This window comes from Dendropsophus ebraccatus, chromosome 14 (genome assembly GCF_027789765.1).
Source record: "Dendropsophus ebraccatus isolate aDenEbr1 chromosome 14, aDenEbr1.pat, whole genome shotgun sequence".
Lineage (NCBI taxonomy): Eukaryota > Metazoa > Chordata > Amphibia > Anura > Hylidae > Dendropsophus > Dendropsophus ebraccatus.
Genome location: NC_091467.1, coordinates 5,913,006 through 5,931,735, shown reverse-complemented (window position 1 = coordinate 5,931,735; position 18,730 = coordinate 5,913,006). Strand labels below are relative to the sequence as shown.

General features: G+C 51.3%; 1 protein-coding gene across 1 annotated transcript in view; it reads left to right on the top strand.

Moving 5' to 3' along the window:
* PREX1 (phosphatidylinositol-3,4,5-trisphosphate dependent Rac exchange factor 1) overlaps positions 1-18,730 on the top strand; it is a 75,951-nt gene that overhangs the window by 36,611 nt on the left and 20,610 nt on the right. Inside the window, exons 3-16 of the mRNA XM_069952704.1 lie at positions 2,531-2,653; positions 7,034-7,138; positions 7,542-7,643; positions 9,128-9,289; positions 9,896-10,029; positions 10,613-10,728; positions 11,177-11,326; positions 12,526-12,670; positions 13,007-13,107; positions 13,879-13,982; positions 14,412-14,461; positions 14,673-14,748; positions 16,027-16,099; positions 17,894-18,030. Of these exons, the coding sequence (XP_069808805.1) occupies positions 2,531-2,653; positions 7,034-7,138; positions 7,542-7,643; positions 9,128-9,289; positions 9,896-10,029; positions 10,613-10,728; positions 11,177-11,326; positions 12,526-12,670; positions 13,007-13,107; positions 13,879-13,982; positions 14,412-14,461; positions 14,673-14,748; positions 16,027-16,099; positions 17,894-18,030 (1,578 nt within the window). The remainder of the gene's footprint in view (positions 1-2,530; positions 2,654-7,033; positions 7,139-7,541; positions 7,644-9,127; positions 9,290-9,895; positions 10,030-10,612; positions 10,729-11,176; positions 11,327-12,525; positions 12,671-13,006; positions 13,108-13,878; positions 13,983-14,411; positions 14,462-14,672; positions 14,749-16,026; positions 16,100-17,893; positions 18,031-18,730) is intronic.

Here is an 18,730-nt window from a genome sequence, read left to right as displayed (position 1 = left end):
AGTTACTGCTGCTCCGCTGTGGTGATAGTACATAGTGACTGCTGCTCCGCTATAGTGACCGTACATAGTGCCTGCTGCTCCGCTGTGGTGACCGTACATAGTGACTGCTGCTCCGCTATAGTGACCGTACATAGTGCCTGCTGCTCCGCTGTGGTGACCGTACATAGTGACTGCTGCTCCGCTATAGTGACAGTATATAGTGACTGCTGCTCCGCTATAGTGACAGTATATAGTGACTGCTGCTCCGCTATAGTGACCGAACATAGTGCCTGCTGCTCCGCTGTGGTGACCGTACATAGTGACTGCTGCTCGGCTATAGTGACCGTACATAGTGCCTGCTGCTCCACTGTGGTGACCGTACATAGTGACTGCTGCTCCGCTATAGTGACAGTATATAGTGACTGCTGCTCCGCTATAGTGACCGTACATAGTGACTGCTGCTCCGCTGTGGTGACACTATATAGTGACGGCTGCTCCGCTATAGTGACCGTATATAGTGACGGCTGCTCCGCTATAGTGACTGCTGCTCCGCTGTGGTGACAGTACATAGTGACTGCTGCTCCGCTGTGGTGACCGTACATAGTGACTGCTGCTCCGCTGTGGTGACCGTACATAGTGACTGCTGCTCCGCTGTGGTGACAGTATATAGTGACTGCTGCTCCGCTATAGTGACCGTATATAGTGACTGCTGCTCCGCTATAGTGACTGCTGCTCCGCTGTGGTGACAGTACATAGTGACTGCTGCTCCGCTGTGGTGACAGTATATAGTGACTGCTGCTCCGCTATAGTGACGGCTGCTCCGCTATAGTGACAGTACATAGTGACTGCTGCTCCGCTGTGGTGACAGTATATAGTGACGGCTGCTCCACTGTAGTGACAGTATATAGTGACTGCTGCTCCGCTATAGTGACAGTATATAGTGACGGCTGCTCTGCTATAGTGACAGTACATAGTGACTGCTGCTCCGCTGTGGTGACAGTATATAGTGACCGTATATAGTGACTGCTGCTCCGCTGTGGTGACAGTATATAGTGACTGCTGCTCCACTATAGTGACAGTATATAGTGACGGCTGCTCCGCTATAGTGACAGTATATAGTGACAGCTGCTCCGCTATAGTGACAGTACATAGTGACTGCTGCTCCGCTGTGGTGACAGTATATAGTGACGCCTGTAGCACTATAGTGACCGTATATAGTGACTGCTGCTCCGCTGTGGTGACAGTATATAGTGACGGCTGCTCCGCTATAGTGACAGTATATAGTGACGGCTGCTCCGCTATAGTGACAGTACATAGTGACTGCTGTTCCGTTGTGGTGACAGTATATAGTGACTGCTGCTCCACTGTAGTGACAGTATATAGTGACGGCTGTAGCGCTATAGTGACAGAACACAGTGACGGCTGCTCCGCTGTAGTGACAGTATATGGGGACGGCTGCTCCGCTGTGGTGACAGTATATAGTGACGGCTGTAGCGCTATAGTGACAGAACACAGTGACGGCTGCTCCGCTATAGTGACGGCTGCTCCGCTGTAGTGACAGTATATGGGGACGGCTGCTCCACTGTAGTGACAGTATATACTTACAGCTGCTCTCCGCTATAGTGACGGCTGCTCCGCTGTAGTGACAGTATATGGGGACGGCTGCTCCGCTGTGGTGACAGTATATAGTGACGGCTGCTCCACTGTAGTGACAGTATATACTTACAGCTGCTCTCCGCTATAGTGATGGCTTCTCCACTGTTGTGACAGTACATGGGGACAGCTGCTCTGTTATGGTGACGGCTGTAGTAATGATGTCCGATCACAACTAGTGATCTTACACGACTGTTTTGTGATGTGATGTGTACAGACACGCTGCACCATGCTCGCTATCTCTGGCTGGGACAAGTCTCCTTGTCTCCTCTCTGCAGCACATTTCATTTGCTCTGCAGGAACAGAGGAGCCTGTGTGCTGCGCTGTGAATGGGGGGAGCTTTGTGTCCTCTCGGCCGTCTCCATCTTCCTGAAGCCTTTATGGGATCTGCAGCTGGAGCCACATGAGAGGCGGTAGTGTCAGGAGTCTGCAGCGTGATCCGTCCCCATGTGACCCTGCCAGAGGGCATGTAGACGGGTTGTATACAGTACCTGTGAGCGATGGTCCACACCTGTAGTTGTAGAGTGCAAGTTCTTGCGGCCACTCTGCGGCATCCGATAACAAGATGATGTTTAGTATTAGAAGTTCATGCTTTGATTACAATAGATGGATGTGACTATAATGATATGTATATGGTGGCTTCTATAGACTGCCCCCCATGTCATATGTATATGGCGACTGCTGTCCCTTTATATGACATATATAGCAGCTGCTGTAGACTGTCTCCTATATGACATGTATATGGTGGCTGCTATAGACTGCCCCCTATATGATATGTATGTGGTGGCCACTATAGACTGCCCCCTATATGATTGGTATAGATGGCTGCTGTCCCTTATATAATATGTAAATAGAGGCTCCTACACTCCTCCTGATGTTTTTTTTCTTTCGCCTTCAGATTTTATTCTCCAATTTGGAGGATGTCCTGCTGGTTCACCGTGACTTCCTGGCAGCGCTGGAGAATCGCCTTCAGCCGGAGCCTCAGCCGCAGCACGAGCTGGGAAACATCTTCCTGCACTTTGTGAGTATCTGGTGTCTACTGCCATTGTCATGTGACTGTGGTCCATGACTTATCAACCCAGCACTGACAACCATGACTTACAATGTCCCTGCCCTCACTGCCACCATACCGCTAGGCCTGCCCTCACTGCTTCCATACCACTAGGCCTGCCCTCACTGCTTCCATACCACTAAGCCTGCCCTCACTGCCGCCCTACCGCTGGCCCCCAACAACACTACCGCCATACTACTAGCCCTACCCTCACTGCCACCATACCGCTGGGCCTCCGACGTCACTGCTGCCGTACCACTAGGCCTGCCCTCACTGCCGCCCTACCGCTGGGCCCCCGACGACACTACTGCCATACCACTAGGCCTACCTTCACTGCCACCATACCGCTGGGCCTCCAACGTCACTGCTGGCGTACCACTAGGCCTGCCCTCACTGCCACCATACCGGTGAGGCTTCTTTCTTTGGTTGTGAACGTGTGTGTGTGTGTGTGTGTGTGTGGTGGTGGTGTTGCTTCTATGTTTAGTTGTGGGGCCATTTTGTTTAGTGTTGGTGAGGCTATTGTGTGGTGGTCAGGCTTCTATGTGCGGTGGTGGAGACATCTTCTTTAGAGATGGTGAGGCTATTGTGTGGTGGTCAGGCTTCTATGTTCGGTGGTGGAGTAATCTTGTTTAGAGATGGTGAGGCTATTGTGTGGTGGTCAGGCTTCCATGTGCGGTGGTGGAGTAATCTTCTTTAGAGATGGTGAGGCTATTGTGTGGTGGTCAGGCTTCCATGTGCGGTGGTGGAGTAATCTTGTTTAGAGATGGTGAGGCTATTGTGTGGTGGTCAGGCTTCTATGTGCGGTGGTGGAGTAATCTTGTTTAGAGATGGTGAGGCTATTGTGTGGTGGTCAGGCTTCCATGTGCGGTGGTGGAGACATCTTCTTTAGAGATGGTGAGGCTATTGTGTGGTGGTCAGGCTTCTATGTGCGGTGGTGGAGACATCTTCTTTAGAGATGGTGAGGCTATTGTGTGGTGGTCAGGCTTCTATGTTCGGTGGTGGAGACATCTTCTTTAGAGATGGTGAGGCTATTGTGTGGTGGTCAGGCTTCTATGTTCGGTTGTGGGGCCATCTTGTTTTGGGCATTTCATCTCTGTTCACACACGACTGTGCGGCTGTTTCTGCACATTCCTGTTTATAGACTGAAGTATAATGAAGAAGTGCCTGATGACCTTACAGTATATACTATATACACAGTATATAGATACATGTATGTCACACACAACAGATATACGTGTGTTGCCTGTAGCACGCTCCCATCTCTTTCCTGCCCATTTTCCTTCTCTCAACTCTTTCCTGTGGAAACAATGACGGCAGCGCTGATACATGGGGGCCCCTGACCCCGGACACGGAGAGGAAGCCTGAGAGTGAGGAGGAGGATGTGTCTGTCCACACGTTGTCACTCATCACCACTGGATGATAGGAGTTGTAGTGGTGCAGAGTGTGTCCGTCATCATCTTTCCACATCCTAGCACAGGACTACAGACTCATCCATATACCTGCACTGGTACACTGTAACAAACCCTCAGGACTGCTGCTCACTGACTGGCTGCAAACATTCAGTGGTGAGAAGTTGAAGTGTTGTCATTCAGTGACAGCAAACACATAAAGTGAGGATGAAGAAGCAGCAAGCGAAATGCAATGTCTGAGGGTCTGACAGTGATACAGTGCAGTGTATATACAGCACCATCCAACCAGCCGGACTGACAGCCGTACGGTGCAGTGACTGTACGGTATACACAAAGCACCATCCCACCAACAGGGCTGACGGCCATACAGTGTAGTGATTGTACCGTATACACAGAGCACCATCCCACCAACAGGGCCAACGGCCATACAGTGTAGTGATTGTACCGTGTACACAGAGCACCATCCCACCAACAGGGCTGACAGCCATACAGTGTAGTGATTGTACCGTATACACAGAGTACCATCCCACCAACAGGGCTGACGGCCATACAGTGTAGTGATTGTACCGTATACACAGAGTACCATCCCACCAACAGGGCCAACGGCCATACAGTGTAGTGATTGTACCGTGTACACAGAGCACCATCCCACCAACAGGGCCAACGGCCATACAGTGTAGTGATTGTACCGTATACACAGAGTACCATCCCACCAACAGGGCTGACGGCCATACAGTGCAGTGATTGTACCGTATACACAGAGCACCATCCCACCAACAGGGCTGACGGCCATACAGTGCAGTGATTGTACCGTATACACAGAGCACCATCCCATCAAAAGGGCCAACGTCCATACAGTGCAGTGACTGTACCGTATACACAGAGCACCATCCCACCAACAGGGCCAACGGCCATACAGTGTAGTGATTGTACCGTGTACACAGAGCTCCATCTGCAGTGACTGTACCATATACACAGAGCACCATCCCACCAACAGGGCTGATGGCCATACAGTGCAGTGATTGTACCGTATACACAGAGCACCATCCGACCAACAGGGCCAACGGCCATACAGTGTAGTGATTGTACCGTGTACACAGAGCACCATCCGCAGTGACTGTACCATATACACAGAGCACCATCCCACCAACGGGGCTGACGGCCATCCAGTGCAGTGATTGTACCGTATACACAGAGCACCATCCCACCAACAGGGCTGACGGCCATACAGTGTAGTGACTGTATTGTATACACAGAGCACCATCCCACCAACAGGGCCAACGGCCATACAGTGTAGTGATTGTACCGTGTACACAGAGCTCCATCTGCAGTGACTGTACCATATACACAGAGCACCATCCCACCAACAGAGCTGACGGCCATACAGTGCAGTGATTGTACCGTATACACAGAGCACCATCCCACCAGAGTGTAGTGAAGAACCGACACCAAGATGGGGGCTTGTAATACCTGCAGTGTGACGCACTCTGTCCCCTTCGCCATCGGATCACGCCATGTTGCTGCCGTCTCACTGGAATCTAACTTTGGATTATTGATTGGCTGAGGTTACTGGATCCCATGTCCTCATCGATCTCACAGTCATTGTTCCCTCCCCCATCTGATGACTCAGATTCTACTCACATCCTGTTGTTGTGTTTATAGTGGAGAAGGTGGCATGCCCCCCCCTTCCCCCAAGCAAAGCACCCCAGATATAGCAAGCAGCCACCTAAGTCAATCATTCTGAGCTGTCACATCTCTGGTTATCCCTCTATTACCCCCCTGGTCACCCCTCCAACTCTCTCCTCTGGTTGTCCGTCCACTCTGCGCTTTACTCTCTCCTATGGTTGCCCCTCAAGCACCCCTTTGGCTACCTCTCCTTACTCTCCTCTGGTCATCCCCCCTGGTCCCCCCTCCGGTCTCTCCTTTGGTCACAATCTCCCCCCCCCCCCCCGGTACACCATCAAATGTCTTATGGTTATCCCCCTAGTCTCCCCTTACGGCCTCTCTTATGGTCACCCCCCTGGTTGCTCCCTCAGTTCTCTCCTGTGGTCGTCCCCCTGATCACCATTTTGGCCTTTCTTAGGGTCACCCACCTGATCTCCTCCGCCCCCCCCCCTCTGGTCTCTCCTATGGTCATGCCCCCTGGTCACCCCCCTTTGGTCTTTTCTATGGTCGTCCCCCTTGTCACCCTTTCTGTCTCTCCTATGGTCAACCCCTTGGTTTCCCCCCTTTGGTCTTTTCTTTACTTCCCTATAGTCATCCCCCTTTGGTCTTTCCTATGGTCATCCCCTGGTCACCCCTTCGGTCTCTCCTATTGTTGCCCCCCCAACAGTCTCACCTTTGGTCATCCCCCTGGTAACCCCTTTGGTTTCTCCTATGGTCATCCCCTGGGCACCCCTTTGGTCTTTCCTATGGCGATCCCCTGGGCACCCCTTTGGTCTTTCCTATGGCGATCCCCTGGGCACCCCTTTGGTCTCTCCTATGGTAATCCCCTGGTCACTCCTTTGGTTTCCTCTATAGTCACCCCATTTGGTCTCTCCTGTGGTCGCCCCTCTGGTCAACCCCTTTGGCTATCCCCCCTGTCACTGCTCTGGTCTCTCCTATGGTCTTCGCCCCTTCGATCTCTCCTATGGTCATCCACCTGGTCATCCCTCCGGTCTTTCCTATGGTAACCCCCCTGTTCACTCCCTCTGGTCTTTCCTATGGTTATCCACCTGGTGTCGTCCCCCCCCCCCCTTTGGTCTTTCCTATGGTTGTCCCCCTGGTCTCCTATGTTCACCCATCTTTCTTTGACTCCTCCAGAGGATAGTGCCTGTTGGGAAGGGGGTTGGTTGTGGACTGTAGTAGAGTTGGGTGTGGTGGGGGGCCGCTTCCTCATCTCTTCTCCTGGAAATTGTGTATTTGTCTTGTTGCTGATATGTTTTTTTTTTTGTCCTTGCAGAAGGATCGTTTCTGTGTATATGAGGAATACTGCAGCAACCACGAGAAAGCCCTGAGGCTTCTGATGGAGCTAAACAAAGTCCCGACTGTGCGAGCCTTCCTGCTGGTGAGTTTCCGGGGTCTGTCCAGGACTCTTGCAGCCCCCGCACCATTTCCCCCCAGCTGAGGGCCACGTGGGAGCTCCTGTTCTTTAGATTCTGGGGGCTTCTCATCTCTGGAATCTCTATGGCTGGGGACTTCTCCCCTCTGGGCTGGGGGTTCCTCTAGGTTGGAGGCCAGGGGGCTTCTCTCCTCTGGGCTGGGGGTTCCTCTAGGTTGAAGGCCAGGGGGCTTCTCTCCTCTGAGCTTTTTTTTTTCTCTTTTTTGGACTAGGGAGTGGGGGGTGTCTGTCTTGTTTGGGTTGAGGATCTGGGCCTCTTCTCTCCTCCTGGCAGGGGGCTTCTCTCTTCTCTGGGTTGAGGGTCTGGAGGTGTCCATACAGTCATTACATCTGATTATTTCTCCCTCAGAGCTGCATGTTGCTGGGTGGCCGCAAGACAACAGACATCCCCCTTGAGGGCTACCTGCTGACCCCCATCCAGAGGATTTGCAAGTACCCGCTGCTCCTCAAGGTAAGACCCCGAGTCCCCTGTGAGCTGGCATGGTAGCAGTATAGAGGGAGGGGTCACATGATGCATTCCCTTTTAGTCCATAGTGGACCCCCACTTCCATTACTGAAGCCCCTCAGTTGTTGGACATGGTTGTGGTGCTCACACTGATGTGCCCGCCCCTGAGGATCCCTTCAGGTAGCAGACAGGCAGCGAGAGCCATGCTGTGGCCCCTGCCCTCGGGGCCCTTTCGGTGTACTCCCTAGAGCTCCCATCAGTCAGGTGTTGCCCCTCCCCCAGAGGAGTGTGGCCCCTGTAGCATTGTGTAACCCTGTAAATAAACCACAGGAAATTAGGTCAGCTCAGGATTCCATTATGAAGAAATTCTGCTGCGTTGTTGCTGATTCCTGTTTTTGGTGCGGCCCAGCTGTGTTTATCCTCGCTGTAGTATACTCAGTGTGTGACACGCAGGAAGCTGGCCGGCCACGCTAGGTGTTACAGGTGTCCGGAGGAGCCGGAAATCCAGGAAGTCTCCAATCACACCCAGAGTTGCATTCATAGTGCATCTCTAATCCGCCGTGTCACATGGGGCCTCCAGGGGAAGGAGTCTTCACAGCACGAGCTCTGCGGTGCCCGCTGTCACTTATAATGTGTTATTACAGGAGAACTTTGGCGCCCCCTGACACTTATAAAGTGACAAAATCCTGCTCCACCCCGAAACAGCTGTCTGTGGATGGATACCTAGCCTTGGTTTGTCCCTTGTCATTACATTGACTTATAGGGCCACTTAATATGGTGGTTTCCCTACAGGAGTCGCCCCTAAGCTGGGTCCTTCCAGGAGGGATATCTGGCTAGTCCTGTGTTTCAAGACTCTTAAATGAGGCTCCACAGGATTTTTTTCATATTCATATATTCAGGAAGCAATGCACCTAGAATTTCACTGTATTGAGCACTTTAGGCTGCGTTCACACTGCGTTTTTGCAATCCGTTTTTTTTCATCCGTTTTTTGAAAAAAAGGATGAAAATCGGATGAAAAAACGGATGCAATTGTGTGCATCCGTTTTGATCCGTTTTCCCAATGACTTCCATTGTAAAAAAAGGATCCGTTTTTTTTAACGGACGCAAAAGTAGTGTCAGCTACGTTTTTGTGTCCGTCAAAAAAAACCGTTTTTTTTACAATGGAAGTCAATGGAAAAACGGATCAAAACGGATACACACAAATGCATCCATTTTTTTCATCCGGTTTTTTGAAAAAAACGGATTACAAAAACGCAGTGTGAACCCAGCCTTAGCCGGTAGCCGACAGTCTTCTCTCTGGCTGGTCTCCGTTAGATCAGTGATCTGTTTCCCATATCCCATATCACTTATAATATTATTACAGGAGCTCTGCAGCGCCCCGTCACTTTGATTATGTTATTACAGGAGCTCTGCAGCGCCCCCTGTCATTTAGATTATGTTATTACAAGAGCTCTGCAGCGCCCCCTGTCACTTATAATGTGTTTTTACAGGAACTGTTGAAGAGGACGCCCAGTAAACACCCCGACCACCAGGGGGTGCACTGCGCTCTGCAGGCCATGAAGGCTGTGTGCACCAACATCAATGAGACCAAGAGACAGATGGAGAAACTGGAGGCCCTGGAGCAGTTACAGTCCCACATAGAGGGCTGGGAGGTCTGTACACCGTGGGGAGGGGGTACTGTGCACTGCCTATAGTCTACAGAGCAGAAGTCATACTATGGAGCATCTTTACATTTAGTGTGCAGAGAGAAGGGGTACTGTGCAGGTTCTGTATACATACAGGGTAAGAGAAGTGGTACTGTGCAGATGTCATACATACTAGATAAGAGAAGTGGTACTGTGCAGGGTAAGAGAAGTGGTACTGTGCAGATGTCATACATACTGGATAAGAGAAGTGGTACTGTGCAGGGTAAGAGAAGTGGTACTGTGCAGGGTCTCTTTACATACAGGATAAGAAAGGTTGTACTGTGTAGCATCTTTGCATACAGTGTGCAGAGAGAAGTGGTACTGTGAAGAGGTCATACATACAGGTTTAGAGAAGTGGTACTGTGCTGGCTCTATACATACAGGTTTAGAGAAGTGGTACTGTGCAGGGTCTCTTTACATACAGGATAAGAAAGGTTGTACTGTGTAGCATCTTTGCATACAGTGTGCAGAGAGGAGAAGTGGTACTGTGCAGAGGTCATACTTACTGGATAAGAGAGGTTGTGCTGCGCGGTGTCTCCATACTAATGGGTGTGCTGTTCTCTCCTGGTGCAGGGCTCCAATCTGACGGACATCTGTACTCAGCTTCTCCTGCAGGGGGCGCTGCTGAAGATCTCGGCTGGTAACATCCAGGAGCGCGTCTTCTTCCTGTTTGACAACCTGCTGGTGTATTGTAAGAGAAAGTCCAGGTGAGGAAGGGTTAATGGGAGGAAAAATATCAAAACAACCATTGCCAGAAAGTTTTATATAGATTTTCGATTTACTTCTCTATATAAAAAAAAACAAAACTCCAGTCTTCCAGTACTTATCATCTGCTGTATGTCCTGCAGGAAGTGGTGTATTCTTTCCAGTCTGACACAGTGCTCTCTGCTGCCACCTCTGTCCATGTCAGGAAGTGTCCAGAGCAGTAGCAAATCCCCATAGAAAACCTCTCCTGCTCTGGACAGTTCCTGACATGGACAGAGGTGGCAGCAGAGAGCACTGTGTCAGACTAGAGAGAATACACTACTTCCTACAACAGTTGGTTTGAAGTTTTTCTCCAGAGTACCCCTTTAATGCATTGCAGATGCCATTGTGATGGAGCCTTAGCTGTGTGAAGGATGAGGCAGCTATGTCATTACACAGGACTGCCACCACCCCTGTATACAGTGAGGCATGTGTGACCTCAGTGTATATGGTTCTGGTCTGCAGTCCCTCCGCTCAGTGTATGATGCTGACCTCTGACCCTGTGGTTTGTGGTACTTTCCCTCTGACGTCATCTTCTCCTTTCAGGGTGGTCGGGAAGAAATCCACCAAGAGAACAAAATCCATCAACGGCTCCTTGTACATTTTCCGGGGAAGAATCAACACCGAGGTCATGGAGGTTGAAAACGTGGAGGACGGGACAGGTGGGGGCATTAGAAGCTCCACCCCTAAGATGGGCGGGTGGGGGTCTTCTAGTTTCTGCCAGATTATTAAGACCCATGAATGATAGTTTTTAGAGGGTTGATGTACAGCCTGTTATGCTGTCGTAACAGTGGTATGAGGATGTGGGGGATGATGGGGGTAGTAGTGGTTCTGATGAGGTTTAGTCTCCCTGACTGTAGGTTGTGGTAGGCTGGTGCCATCTCTTGATGCTCTCAAAGATCAGGGTCATTATCCTGCCAGGTCCGGGACCTGATGATCTGTATCCCCCAGGTTGGAGGGAAGGGTGTATGACTGTTGGGGTAGAGGGCTGTGGGGGTATGGGGGTTGGTTGGTGAATGGGGGGCAGAGGGGGTTGGTTGATGGATAAGAGGGGGGGTTGGTCATTTGGGGTGTTTTGCTCTGTTCCTGATGGTCTTGTCCTCTGGGCAGCTGACTATCACAGTAACGGTTATACTGTCACCAACGGCTGGAAGATCCATAACACCGCCAAGAACAAGTGGTTCGTCTGTATGGCAAAGACCCCCGAGGACAAGCAGAAGTGGATGGACGCTGTGCTGAGAGAGCGAGAGCAGCGGGAGAGTGAGTGCATCCTCAATACTAGTAGATAATTGGCCGAGCGTCTTATACTATGTGACCTAAAGACACAGACATGAAGGTGTGGGAGGGGGGCAAATTCAGGGGCAGAGCAGGGGGAAGCGGGGAGGCGGCGGGAGCGCCGTAGCAGTTCGTGTCAGATTGGATCACACTCAGAGCTCAGTCTGGCTTTATGGTCCAGGCACCCCCTCCTTTTCCCGGACCTGCTCATGCTTGGATTGGATGAAGCGATGGTGGCGTTACTCATAGTTACTGTAGGCTGCAGTTTGGTGTTACTGGCAGCGCCGTCCTACAGTCTCTCCTGGTGGAAAGTTCCGGATAAGATGTTCCTGCAGAGTCAGCATTCTGTGCAGACACTCCAGGTCCATTGCATTAACCATATCCCCCCTAATGTTTATTGATTATAGTAGATACATAATTAATATGATACAAATCGACACAAACGGGCAGAGAACAACTCTCCCAACTCTGCTCTGCAGGTTGTTAGCCCAAGTTCTGTGTAATAAGCTGCAGAAGTTCTTATTATACGTAAGTGTGCATAGGGACTGTCTGTGTGCGGGGAGAGGATGAAGCTTGTGGAGTGCTTAGGGAATGGACAAGGAGAGGATGGAGCGCATGGAGGATAGGGTGGAGCTCTTAGAAGGTGGATGAGGAGAGGATGAAGCGCCTAGAGGGTGGATGAGGGAGGAAGAAGCGCCTAGAGGGTGGATGGGAAGAAGAGGAAGCACTAAGAGGGTGGATGGGGAGAGGATGAAGTGCCTAGAGGGTGGATGGGAAGAGGATGAAGCGCCTAGAGGGTGGATGGGGAGAGGATGAAGCGCCTAGAGGGTGGATGGGGAGAGGATGAAGCGTCTAGAGGGTGCATAGGAAGAAGAGGAAGCACTTAGAGGGTGGATGGAGAGAGGATTGAGTGTGCGGGAAGAGTGGAGAGCTTGGAGGGTGCACGGGGAAAGGATAGCGTGCATGCACAGAATGGGTTGAGGGTGTGTGGGGAGAGGGCGGAGTGCTTGGAGGGTGCATGGGGAGCCAATGGAGTGCAGGCAGGGAATGGATGCAGGGCGTGGGGAGAGGAGGGAGCTGGTCATATAAAGGTGTCCTAGGATTATCAGTGCCTGTAAAGCACCATGCGTGGCCCAGGGACCTGCACTTTGGATGTCGCAGTAATGTTGTTGTCCTTTCTGCAGGTCTAAAGCTCGGGATGGAAAGAGACGCGTACGTGATGATTGCTGAGAAGGGGGAGAAGCTCTACCACATGGTCAGCAAGAGGTCGAATCTTATCCGAGACCGCCGCAGGAAGTTCAGCACAATCCCCAAGTGCTTCCATGGAAAGTGAGTGCCACCACAGCTGCTGCAGGGTGGTGCCAAGATGGACTGTTTTGTAATGGTGTCTCTGGCCCTCTCTCTCTCTTGCAGTAGGGTCCCTATTCTGTGATTGTGGCCCCGGCTCTCACTCTTGTGTCTGTCTGTCTATCTCTCTCGGAGCAGGAGCCCAGTCCTGTGATGGTGTCTCCGACCCTCACTCCTATCTCTCTCTCTCTTGCAGTAGGGTCCCTATTCTGTGATTGTGGCCCCGGCTCTCACTCTTGTGTCTGTCTATCTCGGAGCAGGGGCCCAGTCCTGTGATGGTGTCTCCCGCCCTCACTCCCATCTCTCTCTCTCTTGCAGTGAGTTTGTCTCTTGGCTGATGGAGAATGGAGAGATCAGTAAACCTGAAGAAGGTGTCAACCTGGGCCAGGCCTTACTAGAGAATGGTATCATCCACCATGGTAAGATGGCCATCTGAGGGGAGGGGTGGTATGGGGGGGGGGGCACATCACTTGTGACTCGTACCATGAGTTGTAAGGCCACAGACACTTTTTCCTGAGCAGACAACACAGCAACGCAGCACTAATAGCGCTAACCAATCAGTGTGCGGGTCACATAGCTGGATCTAATAGACGCTCCCACAAGAACCGTAGTGTACACCTATTCCCTGCTGATTAGTCGCTGACTGTGATAGACTTCAGCTGTGGCCCCTACCCTGATCCACAGAGTGCTTTCTGGGGGATGTTGACCACTCCTGCCCTGTGCGCATCATGGGGGTTATCTCCATGTGACCTCCGCCTCTACCCTCGTGCTCCATTTTTAGAATTTGTGCTGCTCCTTGTGACTATAATTAACTGTATGTGAGTCAGATCTGCTGGGTGCTGTGTATAGTGATCGAGGAGGGATAATACAGCAGAGGGGCGACTGTGACCGATGGCGACCTGTGATGACCACCCCCCAACCGTGAAACCAATTATGCATAGCCCTGTCATGTGTCCCCCTCAGGACCCCTTAGCCCTGTCATGTGTCCCCCTCAGGACCCCTTAGCCCTGTCATGTGTCCCCCTCAGGACCCCTTAGCCCTGTCATGTGTCCCCTCAGGACCCCTTAGCCCCATGGTATATCCCTTACACCCCATAGCCCTGTGATGTGTCCCCCCAGACCCCATAACCCTGAGATGTGTGCCCCGCACACACTAAGGATTCTGACGGTTTCTCTCCCTCCTGCTCTCAGTGTCAGACAAGCACCAGTTCAAGAACGAGCAGGTTCTCTATCGCTTCCGCTATGATGACGGCACCTACAAGGCTAGGAGTGAACTGGAGGACATCATGTCCAAGGTACCATCCACCTTTCCTTTTATGTAGGGATTTATGTCATAGGTCACTGCAAGTCAGGTGATCTGAAAACAGATCCCCAGGGATGTCATGTTGATGACATCATATGTCTTGCACATCAACTTGCAGAATAGTGAGTGCAGCTCTGGAGTATAATACAGGATGTAACTCAGGATCAGTACAGGATCAGTAATGTAATGAACACAATGACCTCACCAGCAGAATAGTGAGTGCAGCTCTGAAGTACAATACAGGATGTAACTCAGGATCAGTAATGTATGTACACAGTGACCCCACCAGCAGAATAGTGAGTGCAGCTCTGGAGTGATGAATGTATATATACAATGTCTGTCCTGTGAATAAAGATTGGAGCTATATGTGACCTGTATATTTAAGTACTGGGTGATGGTCACTCTCTGGTCTTTTTTGCAGGGTGTCAGACTTTACTGCCGTCTTCACAGCCTCATTATTCCAGTAATAAAGTAAGTGTGACATCTCCGCTGGTTTGTTGTTGTCATCTCGTCATGGTGCTTGTATTGGGCTTGTCTGTAGTGGTGGTGGGGGATGTATGTGACGTTAAGGGGTATATATATTTACTACCCACAAAAAATGCTGAGTATGGGATGGTGTCACTGCTGTTTGCTTCTGTCTGTACTGTGTTCACAGATAATACTTTTCTGCTCTGTCCTTCAGGGACCGCGATCATCACCTGAAGACCTACAAGTCTGTCATCCCAGCCAGCAAGCTGGTGGATTGGCTGATAGCACAGGTGACTCCCACCAACATAGTAGAGCCAAGACTGTGGGAAGTTGGATATTGTAGACCCAGGAGACTTATCTGTGTTTTGTAGACAGGTCTTGGTGACTGATCTGTGGGTTGTAGACCTATTGGCTCTTCTCCATTGCTCGTGTCCACCGTTGGCTCTTCCTCTTCTTTTTTGCTCATGTAGACCCATCGACTCTTTTCCGTTGATTGTGTCCTTGTCAGCTCTTCCTCTTCTCCGTTGGTTGCGTGGACCTGTCGGTTCTTCCTATCCTCTTATAGTTGTGTCCCTTTGTCGGCTCTTCCTCTTCTCCGTTGGTCATGTGGCCCCATTTTCTCTTCCTCTTCTCCATTGGTCGCGTTGCCTTGGTCTGTTCCTCTTCTCTGTTGGTCGTATGGCCCGTTCTGCTCTTCCTCTTCTATGTTGGTCATGTAGGGACCTGTCGATTTTTCTCTGTTGGCTATGTCCACCTCTTCAGCTCTTCCTCTCCTCCCCCTTGATCATGCCTCTTCCGCCAGCCCTTCCTTCTTTCCGTTGATCATGTCTCCAGTCTGCTCTTCATCCTCTCTGTTGATCGTTTGCTCAGTCGGCTCTTAGGCCGTGTGGACCCATTAGCTCTTCATCTTCTCAGTTGGTCTTGTCCCCTGTCTGCTTTTCCTTTTCTCTGTCAATCGTTTCTCCCATCAGCTCTTTCTCATCTCCGTTGGTCATATCCCTCATCGGCTCTTCCCCTTCTTCGTTGGTCATGTTGCCCCTTTGGTTGCTCTTTGCTGCATCTTTTTTGGCGCTGGATCTTATTTCAGCTTTTTTCTGACATTTTATAAACAATGAACCTGATTTGGATTGTCAGCTTTTGCCAGTTCTCCTGATGTTACATAATGAGAGACATAGGAGCGGATGGTTGACTCCTCGGCGACCCTATCTCATCAGCAGGCCTGACAGGAATCATCTCTGGGCCTATATTGGGCTCCTAGATAGGAAAGCGTTGACGTCCGTGCCGATATTTTTTGCGTTTGGCTGTAGCATTCGAGGTGCTCGGCACAATGGTCGTGATTGTGTATGAATAATCGTGTCTAGCGGTTGCCATGTTTCCTACCGGTGGGGTGGGGAGAGATGTGAGCTGGTATATAGATGTGTATCTTCTATGTCTTTGATGCTTCTCCTGAGTCTTTGTGGGTGTAGATTGAGGGCTGTGCCCGTGAGGCATGGCGTTGGCAGATGCAGGTGACATTTCTCCTCTGTATCCCGGAATCCTCTGTAACATCCGACTATCTGTGATTCCAGGGAGATTGTCAGACAAGAGAAGAAGCTGTCGCTCTAGGCGTTGGACTCTGCAACAATGGATTTATGCATCACGGTAAGAACTGCTTAGGCGGACTGATAAAATGTGTTGCCACTGCCGAGGGTGATGTGGATCAGGATTGAGTGGTCGTGTCTGATCTGTATTGACAGGATATGTTCTCACACAGAGCCCAGCGGAGCTCTGCCTCCTAAGCATAGGCTGTATATCCTGCACATGAGCCATCCTCACCCCGACCAGCTTGGCCTCCTGTGCATAGTCTGTATATCCTGCACAAAAGAACCATCCTCACCCCCTAGCAGCTTGGCCTCCTGAGCATAGGTGTATATCCTGCACAAGAGCCATCCTCACCCTGACCAGCTTGGCCTACTGAGCATAGGTGTATATCCTGCACAAGAGCCATCCTCACCCCGACCAGCTTGGCCTCCTGTGCATAGTCTGTATATCCTGCACAAAAGAACCATCCTCACCCCCTAGCAGCTTGGCCTCCTGAGCATAGGCTGTGTATCCTGCACACAAGCTAGCCCTGCCCCCGAGCAGCTTGGCCTACTGAACATAGGTGTATATCCTGCACAAGAGCCATCCTCACCCCCTAGCAGCTTGGCCTCCTGAGCATAGGCTGTATATCCTGCACAGAAGCCAGCCCTGCCCCCGAGCAGCTTGGCCTACTGAGCATAGGTGTATATCCTGCACAAGAGCCATCCTCACCCCCTAGCAGCTTGGCCTCCTGAGCATAGGCTGTATATCCTGCACAGAAGCTAGCCCTGCCCCCAAGCAGCTTAGTTCCCTGTGCACAAATTCTATATACTTAGCAGTATTGAAGTGGTGCACCACCTCTTCACTCCATACCCCAGGACCTCCTTCCACATTGTGCTGGTTCTTGCCCCCAGGGCTACCCTTATTACACTATTCATCCCCCCTTACTCTCCTCACTATTCATGCCCCTTCTCTCCTCACTATTCATCCCCCTCCTCTCCTCACTATTTATCCCCCTCCTCTCCTTAGTATTTATGCCCCTCCTCTCCTTAGTATTTATGCCCCTCCTCTCCTCACTATTCATCCCCCCTCCTCTCCTCACTATTCATGCCCCTCCTCTCCTCACTATTCATGCCCCTGCTCTCCTCACTACTCATGCCCCTCCTCACTACTCATGCCCCTCCTCTCCTCACTACTCATGCCCCTCCTCTCCTCACTATTCATGCCCCTTCTCTCCTCTCTATTCATGCCCCTCCTCCCCTCACTATTCACGCCCCTCCTCAACTCACTATTCATCCCCTTCTCTCCTCACTTTTCATCCCCCTTGTCTCCTCACTTTTCATCCCCCTTCTCTCCTCACTATTCATCCCCCTCCTCGCCTCACTATTCATGCCCCTTCTCTCCTCACTATTCATGCCCCTCCTCCCCTCACTATTCATGCCCCTCCTCTCCTCACTATTCATCCCCTTCTCTCCTCACTTTTCATCCCCCTTGTCTCCTCACTTTTCATCCCCCTTGTCTCCTCACTATTCATGCCCCTTCTCTCCTCACTATTCATGCCCCTCCTCTCCTCACTATTCATGCCCCTCCTCTCCTCACTATTCATCCCCCTCCTCGCCTCACTATTCATGCCCCTCCTCTCCTCACTATTCATGCCCCTCCTCTCCTCACTATTCATGCCCCTCCTCTCCTCGCTATTCATGCCCCTCCTCTCCTCACTATTCATGCTCCTTCTCCTCACTATTCATGCCCCTCCTCTCCTCGCTATTCATGCCCCTCCTCTCCTCGCTATTCATGCCCCTCCTCTCCTCACTATTCATCCTCCTTCCTCTCCTCACTATTCATGCCCCTCCTCTCTTCCATCTCTGTATTAAGTGTTGGAAAAGAGCGAGTTCAAGGACGAGTCTCAGTTCTTCCGCTTCCATGCTGATGAGGAGATTGAAGGGACCAACTCCAAGAACAAGAAGAACGACTTCAAACTGATGGAGAACATTGTGGCCAAGACTCTGCTGGTGAGGAGACTGGGTACTACACATTGAGGAGACTGGGCACTACACATTGAGGGGGCAGGCACTACAGTATGAAGGGGAGAGTCGCCTCCTGGGGTCAGGGATGTGGCTGTGTCCGGGGAGGTGATTAATTCTAGGAGTTAAGGGCCAGTTCACACTGAGCAAGATCGTCGGAATTCTGCGGCGGAGATTTCCGCCGCGGAATCCCGCCGTGCTCAGTGTGCTGCTGTAAGTGAATGGGAGGGCGCACTCGTCCGCTCCCTCTCATCTCCGTTCAAAGAACTAACATGTTCATTCTTTGAGAGGAGAGGAAGCGGACAAGCGAGCGCTCTCCCATTCACTCAAAGCAGGGCATTGAATGCGGCGGGATTCTGCGGCAGAGAGCTTCGCCACGTAATTGCGCCGTGTTTACTCAGTGTGAACTGGCCCTTTATAGTTGTGGGCTGTCGTGTGGCTGTGTCTGGGGAGGTGATCACTGCTGGGAGTTGTAGTTGTGGGCTGTCATGTGGCTGTGTCCAGTGACTGCTGGGAGTTATAGTTGTGGGCTGTCATGTGGCAGTGTCCGGGGAGGTGATCACTGCTGGGAGTTGTAGTTGTGGGCTGTCATGTGGCAGTGTCCGGGGAGGTGATCACTGCTGGAAGTTGTAGTTGTGGGCTGTCATGTGGCAGTGTCCGGGGAGGTGATCACTGCTGGGAGTTGTAG